This window comes from Zophobas morio, unplaced genomic scaffold (assembly GCF_036711695.1).
Source record: "Zophobas morio isolate AGI-343-1 ecotype UQ-CSIRO unplaced genomic scaffold, CSIRO_AGI_Zmor_V1 ptg000029l, whole genome shotgun sequence".
Taxonomy (NCBI): Eukaryota; Metazoa; Arthropoda; class Insecta; order Coleoptera; family Tenebrionidae; genus Zophobas; species Zophobas morio.
In genome coordinates this window covers 1827299-1845256 of record NW_026972134.1, presented here as the reverse complement: position 1 = coordinate 1845256, position 17958 = coordinate 1827299, and the positions used below count along the sequence as shown (strand labels likewise).

Sequence of the window (17958 nt, the reverse complement as noted above, 5' to 3'; positions counted from 1 at the left end):
GATAATATCGCAGTTCCTCTGTACCAGTAATAAGTGTCCGATTTCTGTATTTTGCTAAATATTACCTTAATTTTTTTTAAACACAGTTGGTGTAGGTCAAATTCAACATTCTAAAACAACAAAAACTGATGTGTTTAAATTAATTAAACCAGAAGTAAACAAAGGGTAAACACAGAATCGCGTGAAAAACAAGTTTATGTAACGTCGAAATAATGTTGTTTACAGAAAGTTATATACACTCTGGTCTTTAATTTGCACTTCCATATTAATCTATTGTCTGGTTATATTATCAATATTTTACCACAAATCAGGTAATGCCTTTCGATTTAGAGAATTCATATTGATTATTCGGAAAGAAAAATGATTGCTACGGCTGATAAGCGTTTGCACCTTCAACGGCAACTTTGCATTAAATATTTCATTTTGTGTCTTGAGAGAAACAATGTCAGAAGAGGAAATCAACTTATAAATTACGTTGTACTATTTTGGTGATTATTTTACTTGAGTTACTTATTAACAAAATAATTTCCTGCGGTATGAGTTGGATACATCTCTCAGTTTATATTGGAACTCCAATATTCCAGTTTTCTTATAACATGATCTACGTTCTCAGAACGGTGTTGCGACTGATGGCCATTTATCAGAGTCCTACAGTCCGCTTATACCAGGTTTCACCACACGCATCTCACCGGCCATAAATTGTTGAATAGAAGTTCTAGCATAAATAGGATACTAGACTAATGCATAATATTCTAAACGAGATCTAATTAGAGAGTTAAACAAAATGAGCAATGAATGTACATTGAAAAATTCTCGGCAGTTTCGATAGATAAACTCGTAGCTACATTTTAGATGCAGTGGACATACGTTCAAAAATATATAAAACTCGCTTGACATACACCTTGTAAAACTTTTATGACTTAAGCGGCATAAGCCAAACCAGTAGTAGTAAAGTTTTACTAGGTAAATATATGTGAACTGAGTTAAGTTATACAATAGCCAGTTTAACTTATAAGGGTGCTTTGGCTTATGGTTATATGGCTGTTGTAAAATTGGGGTATTGTGAAGTCGGCAATGGAACGGTTAATAAAGTAAACACACATTTGTAAATCTTTCGGACTTGTCCGTCATCCATTTAATTCTTATTGGGGATAAATTCTTGATATTTGACGGTATTGGGCCGGTGATCAGCCGCACATAAGGCGTTATTATTTCCCATTATTATTAGGTTTAGTGGGGCCATATAACTTTAGAGAATCTGGAAGACTATAATTTTCGAAAATTACTTCACAGATCTCTCCTTAGGAAATAGTTTATTAGCGACTGTTTTAATAAGTTACGTGGATACAAGGCAGAAACATAAAAAAAATTCTGCCAATAAAAGTATAAAACTATATTTAAAAAAAGTATTGTGGCGGCACAATAACACGCCGGTAAGGGGAGAAAGATAAGTCGCTTCGTTGTCGATTGGTCTGGATGCTTGCCCGGAATGCGAGAGGCGTAGGTTCAATTCCTACCGAGGTAACAACATTTTTCTTTGCTTACCTACAGTATACTTAGCTACCAACGGAAAACATTGAATTTTATTCACATTCTCAAGAAAAAAACAAATTGCAGTTAGAATTAAAAATTAAGAATTATTACAAGGGAAAAATATTAAATTTTTTTTTTTTTTCTTAATAAAACTTAATAATAATCAACAATATTGTGTCTATCTACTCTATTTAGTAAAATTTGCCATTTCTAATTGAATGCAGAAATTTATTTCTTTGATGTGTCCTCTTTTAGATAATTTACTATACGGAGCAACAATTTGCATAATTTAATTTTTAAAGAAATATAAATAAATAAATTAATAAATAAATACTCTTCAATATCTACTTATGTCCCGCAATTGTCTATTCCTTCTACCCATCTCAGCTCAGGTGGATTTTAGGAAGGATTGCTAGTTGCATACATGGCAAGAAATGCGCCTGCCTGTTGTATTCCTTTCAACCTCAAATTTAGAACTTTACAATATCTAAGATCGTCAACTCTGTTTGTTTAACTTTGTCTACTTGTGCGAATTTTAAATTATTCTCAGTCTCAACTCTAACCATATTGCTTTGAACTGTGTCGCTTAGCTTTTGAAAACATTCTGCGTTTCGGTGGTTGTTGCTGTGGAGCACGACGAAGGCAAAATTATATTGCTGTCAACGGAGTAATAGGTGGTATTTATAGTGAGGAAAATGTGATATGGCCAGGTCGAGGCACTGATTAGCAATAAGTGATAAAGGTTAGGATTCTGAGAATTAAGCAGACACCAACGAACAATTATTCTAAGCTATTGTCCGTTGACGGAGTTGTAAAGTTTAATCACGTATAAATCGATGGGATTATTCTACGGTAATATTACCAAAGAAAAGTACCGAAAAAAATTACCATATTTCTGATCACCTTAAAACGTTTATAAGATTCCTGAACATCCAGTTTTGCAATTTCAAAGTTAAATCGTAAAATGTTGCCATACCGTTTTATTATTATTATTATTTTTTAATCTGGATGTAAAAACTGAACACGAATTTATAAACCACAACTACAGGAGTATAAATACTGTTATACAATATTAATTTTTTTTTTTCAAAAATCTGGATGTTTGGGGTAAGAATTTAACGCGAGTTTATAAACCATAAAATTTAAATAATATGTATTCCGCAAAACTTTGTGATGGGGGTTATTATTTTTTTGGAACGGGATAAACGCATACATTTTTTACCATACTTACGATAACTTTAAAACATTTTCAAAAATTCAGTGTATTTGAAGTTAAATCCATAGGTGGAAAAGAACTAAGTAATATGTAAAAAATTATTATTAATATGAAGTCAATGAAGGAAAACGACATGAGAATTAAAAACACCATAAAAACAATAAAATAACCAGCGACATGTTTAATCAATTGAACAGACATAAACGCTATCTTGATTTTTATACATTTCATTCCGAAATTTCGTCCTGCGTCATTTTCGAATTGTCAATATTCGTTAGTTTTTTCGATTGGTCAGTGGATCAGGTTGATCTATTAATAAAAAAATAATTTTTTGCATCTAAAATCTACCCTTCAATCTTAAATAAAGATTCATTATTATTAAGAAATCACTCTGCTGTTTCGTTTAAAGTATCTCAAAAAGTTCTCGTTTCGAATTAAACACAGTATAGTTAACATACTGTTTTGAACTGCATCATTATGTAGTATATTATTAAAATCATTTGCGTCACAAACATCCTTGAGCCGGTAACCAGCGGCACAAAAGTATTTGAGAGACTATACTTTTACTTCAAGTACTGAACAGCTTTGTGCATAGGTGACAACTTTGCAGACGAATTTTCCGAATCGACCGATTTTCTAAAGAATTTATTTATTTATTGATATTTGATAAAGTACAATTATTACGTTACATTTATCATGGCCTATTTGAGTATGTGTGCCGCCTGCATGAAATCACGATTCGAACTAGAATCGTTGCTGCCTTCAGACCGGTTAGATATTCTGGTATATTTTATTGCAGATTTTACCTTTCGTCTATTTTTCGTGCCGACCCTTCCTTTAGGATGTCATCAACGGTTAGAGAAGCGGTTAAACAAGGACCTTATTCAATATACATTGCCTAACCAAAAATAACCACATTACATACTTATTTAATTATTAGTGTTATAATGTTTGTTTAATTCTATCTTGTTATATACTTACCGATTCTTACCAATTTTTGGTTTAATAGCCACACGAAACTTCACTTCAGGGTTACAAACGAAATATCATTAAAGCTATCCTATCTCCTTCAACTTCCATATTATTTTTTTGTTCTTGTATAATTTGACCGTTCCGTGAAACACCCTGTGTATCAAAGCCGCCTCATGTAATATTTATGTTAAGTTTGATCGGAAAGTTTTGAGAAAACGTTACGTTCAGCATTAAGTAATGTAACTGAATTTGGGTAATATGTTCTTGACAAACAACACTGAAGTGTAGAGAAGGAACAGATCTTCGAACTCTTCGGATTAATATTCTTTTGGGGACTCTTAAGTACGTGCCAAGAATCAGTTTGTATTTTGATGTTCACTCGTACGACAGAAGCAAAGGATTAGCCCTTTGAAAGATCACAATTAACAATTCATTGGGAACTTTTCAGTTTATATTGCAGGAGTAAAACTTTGGTAATTCCCTGATGCCAGTTTACACAAAGTTTAATAGAAAATTAAGAACGGTGTGTTTTGCACAAAAGCCGAAGAATTTTAAGTTTCTAAAACTAAATCCTTTTACAACAAATAATACTCCAAGACGTTATCTCCATACAACTCGTAAAAACGAATTAATTTTAGCGGATCTTTCTTTTTTTTTTATTAAGAAAAGTATTGTGAAAGCCCTTCGGTTTGAGTATAGCAAAAACCTAATGATATAATTTATTATCTTTTTGTGGTTATTTGCAAAACACGTTTTAAGATTCAGCAACAGAACCCAACAGTAATATTCTATTTCGTTCTGTACGATTCATCACGAGTTTGACTGGTGGCGTTTTTTTTTGTAGAAAATTTAATTAAACAGGTAAAGGACGTAACCCTTTTGTTTCATTAACTTTATTATGACACCGTGCTGTCGGTTGTTTCTCACGTTAGCAAAAAAAAGATAAATTTACTTAAGTTTAATAATCTACAAAAATTGTTCAGTGCAAATGATTTATTTTGAAGACGTCGAGAAAGAGTGTATTTTATTTATTACTGCTGCTGCTGGCGGAAAATAAATAATTAAGTGAATCTGAAACACGAATGAAAGTTTTGAGACAATAAATTTTGCGTAAATTAATTGAATTTTAATTAATCTAGTAAACCAATTCAGCACCGAGTAAAGGAATTATTTTATAAACGTTTTGAAACGAGCAAACCTATTTTACTTTGTCGTCATTTTGAGCCTCTTCTACAATAAAACTCCAAATTAAATAATATGATTATTTTAGGTATTTGGAATTAGTATTTAATATTTTGTTAATAGGATTAGTCGTATGTGGTGCAACAAAAAAGCATACAAATACTGCAACTGAAACAGAAAACTTTACCAGCAGCTGTTAATTCAACATATATAAATGCAAAGCATATTTCAATTTATCAGTTTTTGCATACTGTTTGTGATTTGAAACCTTTTTATAGAAAAACAAACCAAATCATAACAAGCGTATGTTTAAAATTAACTTTATAATTTCAGTACCGCTGGCTTTAATGAAAGTTAATGGCGAACTAGATTTTAGTTACATTTACCAAAATAATTAGCTGTCAGGTATTTCGTACTGAATTAAAACAATGCCATTAAATATTAATTTAAGCAACCCTTAGGACAGGCATTCAGTTGCGAGGAAGTTTATAATATTTAGCCCCGGAATATTAAACTTCCAAGATGTTTAATAGTTATTACATTTCGTGATTTCGTGTTACTTATAATATTTTTTGTCTGCTGCCTTCCATTATCTTTAGATATTTAATGAAAAAATGATTAAAAATGACGTTCATATTCTATGTTAGGTGAGCTGCTTGCTACAGTTTGAAAAATAAATAAATCAATGAAAAAAGATTATAGAAAAAATATTTAAGATTTTGGAAAGAATAATGAGAAATCACCTCCATTAGTTCTGTAAACAAACTAACATTAAATCAGAAGGTCCACTATTACTGCATCCTTCAGTGTATCAAGAATTGGTCATTTGTTGTGTATCAGTAGTAAATAGTTGTAATTTGAGTTTATTTTGTTGAGGTGGATTACAAATCGATGTTTCACAGTCAAAGTAAGTTCCTATTTTACTCAGTAGAAAGTCCTATCGGGGATGCCACAGGAAAATTTTCACATGTTTTTTATGCTGATGACGGCGGGCTGTTTGGGGATCCACTAATGAATTCACAGGTTGTACAGGAAGTTCTTCAATGGACCTGAGACTGGTTAATGCCTTTGCACTGTAGTAAATCTTTTGTCCTCCGATTAGGTAAAAATAATCCAAACGCAAACTACACACTTGATAACCATTCTTTGAAGACTACTAACAAAATAAACGACCTGGGTGAACTTATATTCTTTGAACATGTTGCACATGTGATGAACAAAGGAAAACATTAAAACCTACCTGCTTCAAAATACATTTATGAAACCAAATGATCATCTACTGAAGAGACTCCTTGTATCTTTTTATTTATTTGTGTATTTATTTACGGGATATCCCCTATATGCAAATAAAGTATTTATCCAACGCGTGTTAAGAAATTATTACATTTAAATATAAATAAGAATTAATAAGAAAAATACCTACATGAAAAGGGATTATTAAGAAAATTAAATAAAAATAAAAATAATGTAATATTACAACAGATGAGAAGTGTTCATTTGGATTTTAAAACGATTTCTTGATGTCTCAAACAATTCCATTTCATTATTAGGTGCATATATATTTGCCAATATTGACAATTTAGCAATAGGCGAAAAAAAAACATAATTAGTTTTATGAAAATCTACCTTAAATACGGGATGATTACGAGTAGATCTTGAAAGACAACGTAACTTAAACTTTTCCAAAAGTTAGGAACAATCTATTTCACTTGAAATCAAATTATGTAAAAAAATATTAGCACATTTTTCGTCCTTCTCAGTTTCAACCACTTCAAGTTCAATACTTTGCTAAGTTCTTGACAATTATGTTGATAACCCAGATGCCCAATCTCTAACTTAGATGAACAGATGCGCAAACATTTATTTTGCACATCCTCCAACGTTATAACATGTATTTGGTAAAAAGGAAACCAAACGGTACAGTTATACTCTAAAATGGAACGAACCAAAGATATATATGCCAATTTAAACGTATCAATTGGAAACTCTTTTAGATTTCTATTAATAAACCCAAGGATTTTATCAGATTTCCATGAAACAACACCAAGATCTTTTATCTTCGAAAATCGTGACACTTTGTGATTAAATAGCTAATACTGATAATCTACTGGACTTCTATTTCTGGAAAGATATAATGAAACACTTGTTTATATTAAGCTGCATCAATTTAGTATCACACCATACACCGACCTTGTCAATATCCTCTTGGAGAAGTACACAGTCTTCGTAAGACCTTATGTCTTTATATATTTTGAGGTCGTCCGCAAATAAAAGTATATTAGAACTTCGTACTACTTGATTAGTATGTATCAGTTATAAAAAGCAAAAATAACAAAGGCCCACAATGTGACCCTTGTGGAACAAGAATCTGTTTGGATAAAAAATTACCGAATTTAATATATTGAATGCGATCCCTGACAACACTACCGATCCGACTAATCAACCTGCTATTCAAATTCATTTTCTCTAGTTTATATATCAAGATATTGTGATTAACTCTGTCGAATGCTTTGGACAGATCTCCATAAGAGGAGTCAACTTGAGAATCATTTTCAAAAGAGATTATTATACAATCTTGTGATATTCTAATAAATTTGTTAACGTCGAACGTCCTTTAATAAATCCATGTTGAAATGATAATAACGTTTGTTTAGCAATATATCTAAGCTGCTGAGTAATTAAGAAATCTAATAATTTAGGCAAAGCTGATTGAATGCACACCTCTTGATAATTAATAACATCAGAACACAACTATTCTTCCAATAAGAAGGGAAAACCTCCGAAGATAAATTAAAGATGTATTGAATGGGTTTACTTAAAGAGTACACACATTGTTTAATGAAATAAGCTGGTATGCCATCAAGTCGACAATTTGAGATTAAACGACTTACCTTAAGGAAGTTCAATCGTAATTATACGAGTAGTTACGTCGTAGTAGACCACTTTGTAGTTACGCCACTGGCGGGTGTTAGTGCACTAGTTGACAGCTCAGAACAAAATTCCCTATACGGACTCGGCCTGGTACCGCCATCAACGTTTTCGAAATAGGTGAAAATGTATAGATCGCTTAACGGGGTAAGCCCAACATTGACGGGTCGGGAGGGTTTGGTCTACTACGACGTAACTACTCGTATAATTACGATTGAACTTCCTTAAGGTAAGTCGTTTAATCTCAAATTATAGTTCGTAGTTACGTCTTGTAGACCACTTTGTAGATGTTTAAAGACGGAGGCGATCTATGCATTAGGTGAGAGAAGAGTTTATTTAGCTAACTTATTTGTGTAGCAAAACAGATGTATGAATGACAAGGAATAATTAACAATTTTATCTACGTTAAGTTTTCGCTATCGGAAAACGGTTTTAACACCGTTTCGGCAAAAGTGTGTGTTTGAAAGAGGGCGATTGTAGAATCGGGCGAAAACCGCGGACTTTGGTCCCCAAGCTGCTACGCTTTTAATAAGCTCTAAGCTAACTCCTGCCCTGCTTGCTGACGATGTGGATGCGTGTCGAGTGCTATGAGCATCAAATTTTTGCGTGTCGACTCCACTCTTGGTAAGTGTAGTCCGTATCCACCTGGCGATGGTCTAACCCGATGCTGCTCGATGGGGTTTTTTTATGGGTCAGGAATAGCTGCTGAATGGAGCCTCGTAACTGAGGAAACAAAATTTCAATGTGGGTCTCTAAGGATTTCATGTTCTGAATTTCAATGCCTGCCAGGTTTGCACACGTTGGGCCGATACTAAGGCTAGCAGAGTCGATAGTTTGTAGCTCAAGGCATCTAGCTTTATAGCCTCTACAGGATTTAAGGTTTCTAAAAATTTTTGAACAAGAGAGGGGTCCCAAGTGTGATGATATTTGGGAAAGGTTGGCCGCAAACGAAAGGCACCCTTTAAAAATCCTTTCACTAGATGATCCTCTTTCTCCTGCATTTCTCTGCCCCCCTTTTCAAATTTTGAACTCAGGAAATTTATTATTATATTGGGGCCTGGATTAAAGACCTCAAGTGCCTTTTCTTTGCAAAATTTCCACCATTTTTCCCAGGATGTATTATACTGTTTGATTGTGTTTTGGCTCATGGATGCGGCGAGTACCTCCGCCGTGTTTTCACTTAATCCCTTTTTCACATAAGCTTGCCGGATATAATTGCAAAGGGAGGAAAGGCATAGAGAAACCACTGGCCTCAATTTATTGTAAATGCATCCACCGCAAATGACTCGGGATCTGGTTTCCAAGAACATAAGTTGCACACTTATGATTCAACATGGATGCAAACATATCGATCTCTGGTGTACTGAGTTTTTAAATAATTTGACGAAACACCCTTCTGTCTAGGGAATATTCGGTTTCGGTAGATAACGAGCGCGATTCCTTATCAGCAATAGTGTTTTCTGCGGATGAAATGTATGAGGCGAAGACAGTTAGTCGTCTTTTTTCGCACCATAACCAAATCTGGGGCGTAATTTTATTTAGAGTTGGGTACTTTACTCCTCCCTGTTTATTAATATAGGCAACTGCAGTAGAGTTGTCTATTCTAAGTAAAATATGACAGTTATGCTTGTCTTTCGCAAAGCTTTTAAGACCGATATAAACTGCTTTTAGTTCTAAATAATTTATATGACAGGTACTATCCTCTGGTCCCCAAAATCCATGTGTGCTTTGCTCTCCACAAGCTGCCCCCCCCACCCAGTTTTTGAAGCATCTGTAAAAATTTCCATAGAAATCGGAGGAGGCACTAGTGAGTGCAAGGCTGAGGGGATTATTGTTTGCCTCCAAGTAAGTTCGCCTTGGACAATATTTGATATTTTTATGGTGCCCTCATAATTTCCTTGAGATTTTTTCAAGGCCGCAAATTTGGACTGTTCTAAGAGTTTTAAATGCAAGGGTCCGTAAGGGATAGCGGGGCAGATAGATACTAGAGAACCCAACACTTGAGAAAAGGTTCGAATTCTACAGTGGTCCTGGCCCTTGAGAGCCATTAATCTTTTTTGCATGGTGTCAATTTTATTTAAGGGCAATGTAATAGTTAAATTGGTGCTATCAAGAATGAAACCCAAAAATTTACATTGTTGCTGGGGTATTAAGCAACTTTTGTCCTAATGAATAACAAAGCCTAAGCGTTCCAAAAGTGTGACAGTTACTCTGACATTTGTAGAACCTTCAGCCCTAGAATCCGCTATTAACAAAAGGTCATCCAGGTAAAATACCGAACAATAACCCTTTTTCCCTAAGGGAGGAACTAAGGGGTTTTAAAAGCTTCGTGAATACAAACGGTGCCGTACAGAGTCCAAAGAGTAGGCATGCAAACTGAAATAATGTTTGACCCTACTTAAAACGAAGATATTGACGAGAGCTCTTCTCTACTGAAACAATAAGGTAGGCGTCTTGCAGATCAATTGTGGCCATAAATGCATTTGAGGTCAAAAGATGTGTAATCTTCTAACTTAAAATGGGGAGCCGTAATGAAGGTATTAAGATGTCGTAGATTTAGAATTAACCGATTGGAGCCATTTGGTTTTTTAACCAGGAAATAAGGAGAAAGAATCTCCTCTGGACAGTGATTGCATTCTTCAATTGCTCCCTTGCTTTATAATTCAGTGATGCATTTGTCTAGGGCCGTTTGGTTCTTTCCTTTTAAGAGGTTGTTGCCGAAGTTTGGGTTGACGAACTGGGGCCAGGCCGCTGGTAAGAGTTAGAAGCTGCGCTACTGGCTCGAAAATCCCTGCTTCTTTTCTGTAGCTCCTGAGCTTTCTTTACAGTTTCTCCAAATTCTTGCCCGAAGAGCAAACTGTCTGGAGTAGTCCCTGAGACGACTTGTTGTGACGTTGTCGATAACCTGGGAAGCAATTAGTGCTTTCGGTGCTGTGATATTAAATAAAAAGTCTCCGTAAGAAACTGGGCGGTCTCGGACAGATTTGCTATTGCCGATGACGGTCTGGCACACGGTGGTATAAGTAAGGTGTTTCAACTCCATTCCTAAATTTTCATAAAACGGGCGCTTAAAGACTGGTATCGTAGTAGGTTGTGGGAGCTTAAGATGACCGCCACCATGCGGTAGTTAATTGTACTATTTGCACTATCAACTGATATTTGACATGACATTTGACGTATATCCCCCTCATATTTCAAAAAGACGTCACAAAACTTAACCTATAAAGCTGACATTTTTGACAACTTGCATTCAAGGACATTTTTACGCAAATTTCATTCTTTATTGGTCGACCTTTGTGAATAGTTTCATCATAGTGTCCAGTAAACGGCGCTAGGAACTTTAAGTTCCCGTGGCCTCCTGGGATCTCTTCCAAAAAAGACCATTTTAAACTGGGAGTTCACAGACCTGTTATATACGGCCGTGGTCTGGCATCTAGTAATTGTTGGTTGGACCCAACATTCTGTATGACTGTACCAACCACTGTTAAGCTCCTACTAATCTTTTCTTGCAGGGTACCTAAGAAACCATCCTTCTTTTTGTCGATGTGGTTCAGGAGTACGTCTACTTCCGGATTTATTTTTGGGGGTTGTAGATGGGGACAGTTACTGGCGACTTGCCAACGGGCTGCAAGGCCTTCTCTGATTTCCTTGGGAAGGCCCTTAGTTGCATAACTGGACCATCTTTTCACCAGATGTTCCTTAAGACTGGTGTCCTGGCTATTAGCTGTATTGGGATCGACACCCAGAAAGGAGACAAATTCTGGGTGGAGATCGAGTTCCTTTGGCAGTCTTGGTGGTGTTGTTGGTTGCTGGGGGGACGTCTGTAGACTGAACAGACACAGAGGAGTCTGAATGTGTCTCGAATTCAGACTGGTCGAACTGCCCATCGGACTGCTCTGAATGAGAACTCTCTGAAAGGAGAGAGCCGTATTAATATAGCCTTCCTAATAATTGGCACTCTACATATATAGAGGCGTCAGCGAGGGATTAATATAGCCCTCTTAATAATTGGCATTCTACATATATAGAGGCGTCAGCGAGGGATTAATATAGCCTTCTTCTTAATAATTGGCACTCTACATATATAGAGGCGTCAGCGAGGGATTAATATAGCCTTCTTCTTAATAATTGGCACTCTACATATATAGAGGCGTCAGCGAGGGATTAATATAGCCTTCTTCTTAATAATTGGCACTCTACATATATAGAGGCGTCAGTAAAAAAGGAATGTAATAGTGGCACTGTGTGTCCCTGGCAACAAAACGTATCTACATATATAGAACGTCTAGTGCCTCTCAACGAGTCCCAGGTGATAAGAATAAATTAAGGGACCCTGGGGAGGCAGTGTGGAATTCACATATATGAATTTTGCAAATGGCGGTTGACCTCTGTTGCACCTGAGGGGTGTCCTTGGGGTGAATTTCGCTATTCTAGAAATAATTAGTGGTTACCTACCTGCGGAAACTGTGCCCAGCAACGTTTCGAGTTTAGTGAGCTTCTTTCGCAGCTTTGCCAATCGACATTGCTCCAATTTTTCTAGTTTTCGCTTCGGCATTTTGGACACACGTGCACTATCACCACACTAGAAAACGTTGATGGCGGTACCAGGCCGAGTCCGTATAGGGAATTTTGTTCTGAGCCGTCAACTAGTGCACTAACACCCGCCAGTGGCGTAACTACAAAGTGGTCTACAAGACGTAACTACGAAGTATAATTAAAGGAATTTTTAAGATTCTCAATAGCACTAAATAAGACTTCTCCTAATGAGAAAATATGACTATTAAATTCTGAATTGCAGTTTATTGAATACGACATGTCAAAAATTGGATTATGATGCTGGCTGTAGACTGATGAAAAAAAATCAGCGAACAAGTTAACAGTAGTAGCTGCACTATTACTTGTTATCTCATTGTATTTCATAGTAATTGGTAAGTAAGTACATTAAAAGTCTTTCTTTTTCCATTAAGAAATTTCCAGAGAGCTGAAGAATTGCATTGAATTTCATTAATTATTTTACTTATGTAGCTATTATAACACTGCTTAGCCAATATTTTGCACTGTGACCTTAAATTGGAAAATATGTTTATAACCTTCAAACTGACGATGCTGTTTGTATTTTTTATGAGCGGGTTTTTTTGCCATAATTATGTTTTGTAATTCAGGCGAAAACCATTTAGGAAAAGTAGAACTTTTATACCTTTTTATTGGTATGAATTCATTAATGATGTTATATAGATATTGGTAAAATAAATGTATGCAGTGATCGGCGTCTTTTTGATCAAAGAACTCTTCCCACTTTATTTCTAATAAAGATATATTAATTGCAGAATAATAATCGTATACATTAAACCCACGGTGGTATATGTCAGAGTAATATGGACTCCAGGTCTGATTAGGGATAAATAATTATTCCAAAAAGTTCAGCGGCGCTAGTTTAAAACTGTGGAAACTTTAAACGACAACTTATGAGGAGAGCTTAGCAGAGTTAAAAACGTCGTATAGCAAATGATCTTGTCTGCACCTACAATTTAGCACACCTACACATACACCAACAATTTATGACGTATAGATATATATTGATTAAAAATGTATCTTGCTTATGATAACTTTAAAACGCGTGCAAGATTTCAAAGCCTTCGGTTTTGCAGTTCCTGATTTAATCAATAAAATAAATTAACTCATTCATTAATTTTTTTTATTCATCCTATATAAACAATTTTAAAAAATATGAATGCACTGATAAATTACGAGTATAGACTCATTAGTCAACATATTTTGGACAATTTGAATAGGTATTCTGAGATGACATCTTCATTTTTTTAGGGGATAAACAAATATATCTTCATTAAAAATTTACCATGTCTACTACAGTTTTATAACGTCTGAAAGATTTCAAAGCATTCGGGTTTGTAGATTCAAAATTAAATTGTACAATGATGTTATACGATTTTAATTTTTTTTTTCAAAAATCTGGATGTCTAGGGCAGGGATTCCCAACTTTTTGCGACTGCTTTTACAGGCTGCAATTTTTTTGCGACGCTTTTTTAAAATAAGTTACCTGCGTGTAGCCCCAGCAGACATTACAATTACTTTATTATTCAAAGAAAATTCCAAAGAATATAGCATGTTAATAATTATTATTTATTAGAAAACACAACAGTAATGTCGCAGACAGAACTTAACGACAAAGTGAATTCGCACTAATAACGTACACTAATTTTTCAAAATTTTGAAACTTTAGCCACGACATTTAAGTGTCAAAACAGAGTGACACAAATGACATATATAATGTGGATATGAACATTCACTTGACGGATAAGTGACGCACAGTTTGGGAACTGCTGGTCTAGGATGAAAACTCAACACGGATTCACACACCACAAGTGCAGGAATATCTTATTTTATAAAATAATAAAAAAAATACTGTTGTAAATTTTGGAGATGACCTCATTTCATTAGTGGTGGGGATAGTTAATCAAATTTTGGTTAGCATTTTACCATCAGTACAGTAATAGTAAACAGTAATAATAATTTATATTTGTGTCATTCTTACCAAGTAAATTAGTTAACAGTGTTTAACATTAGTTATAGAACCAACATACGGATAAGAAAAACGAAAATGTTTACAAACATGAAAATATTACTGATTTCAGTAGATAAATTTATTACCTTATCCAGAAAAGAAGAGTTTACAATGTCTAAAAATATACCTAAAATTATGTACATTATGAAGAAAAATTTCCAGAATTTGGATTGGTTGTTAATTTGGTTGTATGTTTTCAACTGCACTTTGTCAGAGTTCTCTACAATGCGTCCATTGGATAGGTGAGTTTAGCGAAGTTTTCCTGGAGATGTCAACGTTGTCACCAGCAGGTTGTCACCAGCATTGTTAGAGTTAATAATTGCATCTCTTTGTAATATCTTAGTTACCCTGTGGCGATCCAAGGAGCATAATTATATATTATACAGGGTGTCCCAGAATTCGCGCCATTCCCGTGAATGACATGTTCCCTGTCCCGAACTGTGCCGTAATTCGCAAAAAGAATTGTCCAGGCTTTAACCGTGTGAGAACTGGAAGGCGATTAAGTTGACCAATAGAGAGGCTGTTTTTATATCCGAACGTTTCTATGTTCAAAGTTACCTATGCCAAGAACAAAAAATCGGGTAATACTAAAGTTGAATGATTTTTTTCCGAATCCCCCTCCGTCAACAAAAGGAAACAGAAGTGTGGTTATAAATTTAATCATTTTGACAATTGTTTGTCATAAACTGTCACGAAGTTCATCACTGACCTGAAGAGACGCTTCTGCGCCAAAGATGACTGATTAATGTACACAAAGACATCAACGTTTACTTTAAGGCAAGTAGCATGGGACAGAAGTTATTTCTGCTGCCATTCTAGTTAAATTGTGTTTAACTGGGCTGTACATGTCATATGAGAAGCTGTTTCATTTCATCGTAGGCAAATAATACATTTATTACTATTCTACATAGAGTAGCTACCGAAGAGCAGGTATTAGAAGTCATTTTCTTAGAGCCCCGTGAATAATCGTCGGCACCCAGACCAACAAGTGTTTCACCGATTGTTACATCGAGCAAGAGAAGATGGATCTTTTCAACCTAGTCGGAAAGGCTGGGGCTCCACGGAATGTACGTGTGGGTGCTGAAGAGCAAGTGTTAGAAAACATGGAAGCGGATCCTAGGAGAAGTGTCCTCTATGTAGCGCAAATGAGTGGATGCTCAAGATCGACCACTCATCGTACCCTTCAAGAGAGAATACTGCATCCTTACCATTACACGAGAGTGCAGCATCTGCGACCAACCGACTACCCGCGACGAGTACATTTTGCTCAATGGTTTTTGCGACAAAATGAACTAAATCCTGATTTTTCACGGCGCATTCTTTTCACCGACGAATGTTCATTTTCCCGAGAAGGAATGTTTAATGCACACAATTGGCACTTCTGGGCACACGAAAATCCACATCTCACTAGGGTGAGAGCGTATCAGGAGCGATTTACTATTAATCTATGGGCTGGAATCATTGGTACTACTGTGGTAAAAATTTTAATGCATCTGATAAAATTATCACTAAACTCCGTTCCTGTTTTTTAGGTGGGGCCGTTTGTGTTACCTGATCACCTTAATGGGGAGGCATATGCTAATTTTCTACGACTAGAGCTTCCGGCGTTGTTGGAAGACGTTCCTTTGAATGTACGGCGGAATATGTGGTTTCAGCACAACGGCGCTCTTCCACATAATTCGATACTTGCACGGCGAACATTGAAAAGAGTCTATCCTCATAGGTGGATTGGGCGTGGCAGTACTAACATTTGGCCTCCTAGATCTCCAGACCTTTCTCCTTTGGACTTTTTTTTTAATTAAATTAAAAATTACGTATATAGAGAACCCCTAGATACGTTAGAAGAACTGGAACAACATAATGCGACGAGCTAGAACTTGCATTGAAGTTAATGGTGATCATTTTGAGCACATTGTTTAATAACGTTACAGTACAACGATTCCGGCCCATAGATTAATAGTATTGCTCTTGATATGCTCTCACGTTAGCTAAATGTGGATTTTCGTTTGCCCAGAAGTGCCAATTGAATAAGACATCAGTGACTTAGTGGTATTGGTACTGATTTGTTTATAGTTTGTATTGTTCTTAAAAAAAAATGCAACTAAACGATTTTTGTTATAATTTTTATTCGTATCTTTTCACTCTCTAGGAAAGTACTCGCAACTTTAAAGAAACTGTTTTAAATCAGCATGTGCAACATCAATATTATTCTTGAATAAGTCTCCGTTTTCAGTATCTCCCCCACATGATTGACACACAGCAGATACCTCTGATCTCAATACACCAGAGAAGTGGAGTCTCGTCTCTTTTTCGTTGCTTAGATTAGGTATCAACAACAAAGCTGTTCAGTAAAAATTGATACCTACTGTTTATTGAAAATTATAAGCACCGATTAATCAAAAGCGATATTTATGTTTTAGTACTCTTAATAACGTTCTTTGAATGGACATGTGGTACTCTTTTTTAGAAATAACGATAAACTTAATATCAGGGACACGATGCATAGTGAATTCTGTAAATGTACTAATTTTCATTTAAAAGAACAACACATTATTCACGAGGCTCTAAGAAAATGACTTCTAATACCTGATCTTCGGTATCTACACTATGTAGAATAGTAATAAATGTATTATTTGCCTACGATGAAATGAAACAGCTTCTCTTATGGCATGTCCAGCCCAGTTAAACACAATTTAACTAGAATGGCAGCAAAAATAACTTCTGTCCCATGCTACTTGCCTTAAACTAAACCTTGACGTCTTTGTGTACATTAACCAGTCATCTTTGGCGCAGAAGCGTCTCTTCAGGTCAGTGATCAACTTCGTGACAGTTTATGACAAGCAATTGTCAAAATGATTAAATTTATAACCACACTTCTGTTTCCTTTTGTTGACGGAGGGGGATTCGAAAAAAATTCATTCAACTTTAGTATTACCCGATTTTTTGTTCTTGGCATAGGTAACTTTAAACATAGAAACGTTCGAATATAAAAGCAGCCTCTCTATTGGTCAACTTAATCGTCTTCCAGTTCTCACACGGTTAAAGCCTGGACAATTGTTTTTGCGAATTACGGCTCAGTTCGGGACAGGGAACATGTCATTCAGGGGAATGGCGCGAATTCTGGGACACCCTGTATTACTAGTGTATTTGCGGCAAACCTAGACCGGTGTTAATCGTTGAACTCACATTACTACTCATGTTTGCGGTGGACGTCAAAATTAGTGCTCTGAGTAGAACGCTGTTGATTATACTTCAAAATGGATCAGTAATCCAAATGTTTAAGTAGAAAATTAAAATATATATGCTATAAAAAGTTAAGGCGTTAACGATGATATACAATTATATTCAATTGCAAACAAGTGTTATGTCTAGTAATTTTAGTGGTATTTTGACAACTGATTAATTGTTTCATAATTTTCGTATCTATTTCAAAATGTCCAAAATCTTATTCGGCTGTTTGTTAGCATTTATGGTTTCTTAGATATTAGAAGTGGTCTCATATGTATTTCGGCATCGACCGAATAATAATTATTTTCAAAAAATG

The 17958-nt window shown here is 35.3% G+C and overlaps 2 protein-coding genes across 2 annotated transcripts in view; both read left to right on the top strand.

Annotated features, from left to right (window-relative positions):
- Nucleotides 1-17958, top strand: part of LOC135137605 (cholecystokinin receptor type A-like) — a 389560-nt gene that overhangs the window by 28372 nt on the left and 343230 nt on the right. The window lies entirely within an intron of this gene.
- On the top strand, nt 14812-16535 carry LOC135137449 (uncharacterized). The gene is made up of 2 exons (XM_064067109.1): nt 14812-15889; nt 15947-16535. Exons 1-2 carry the CDS (start codon nt 15437-15439, stop codon nt 16214-16216), a joined length of 723 nt encoding a protein of 240 aa, XP_063923179.1. The 5' UTR covers nt 14812-15436; the 3' UTR covers nt 16217-16535.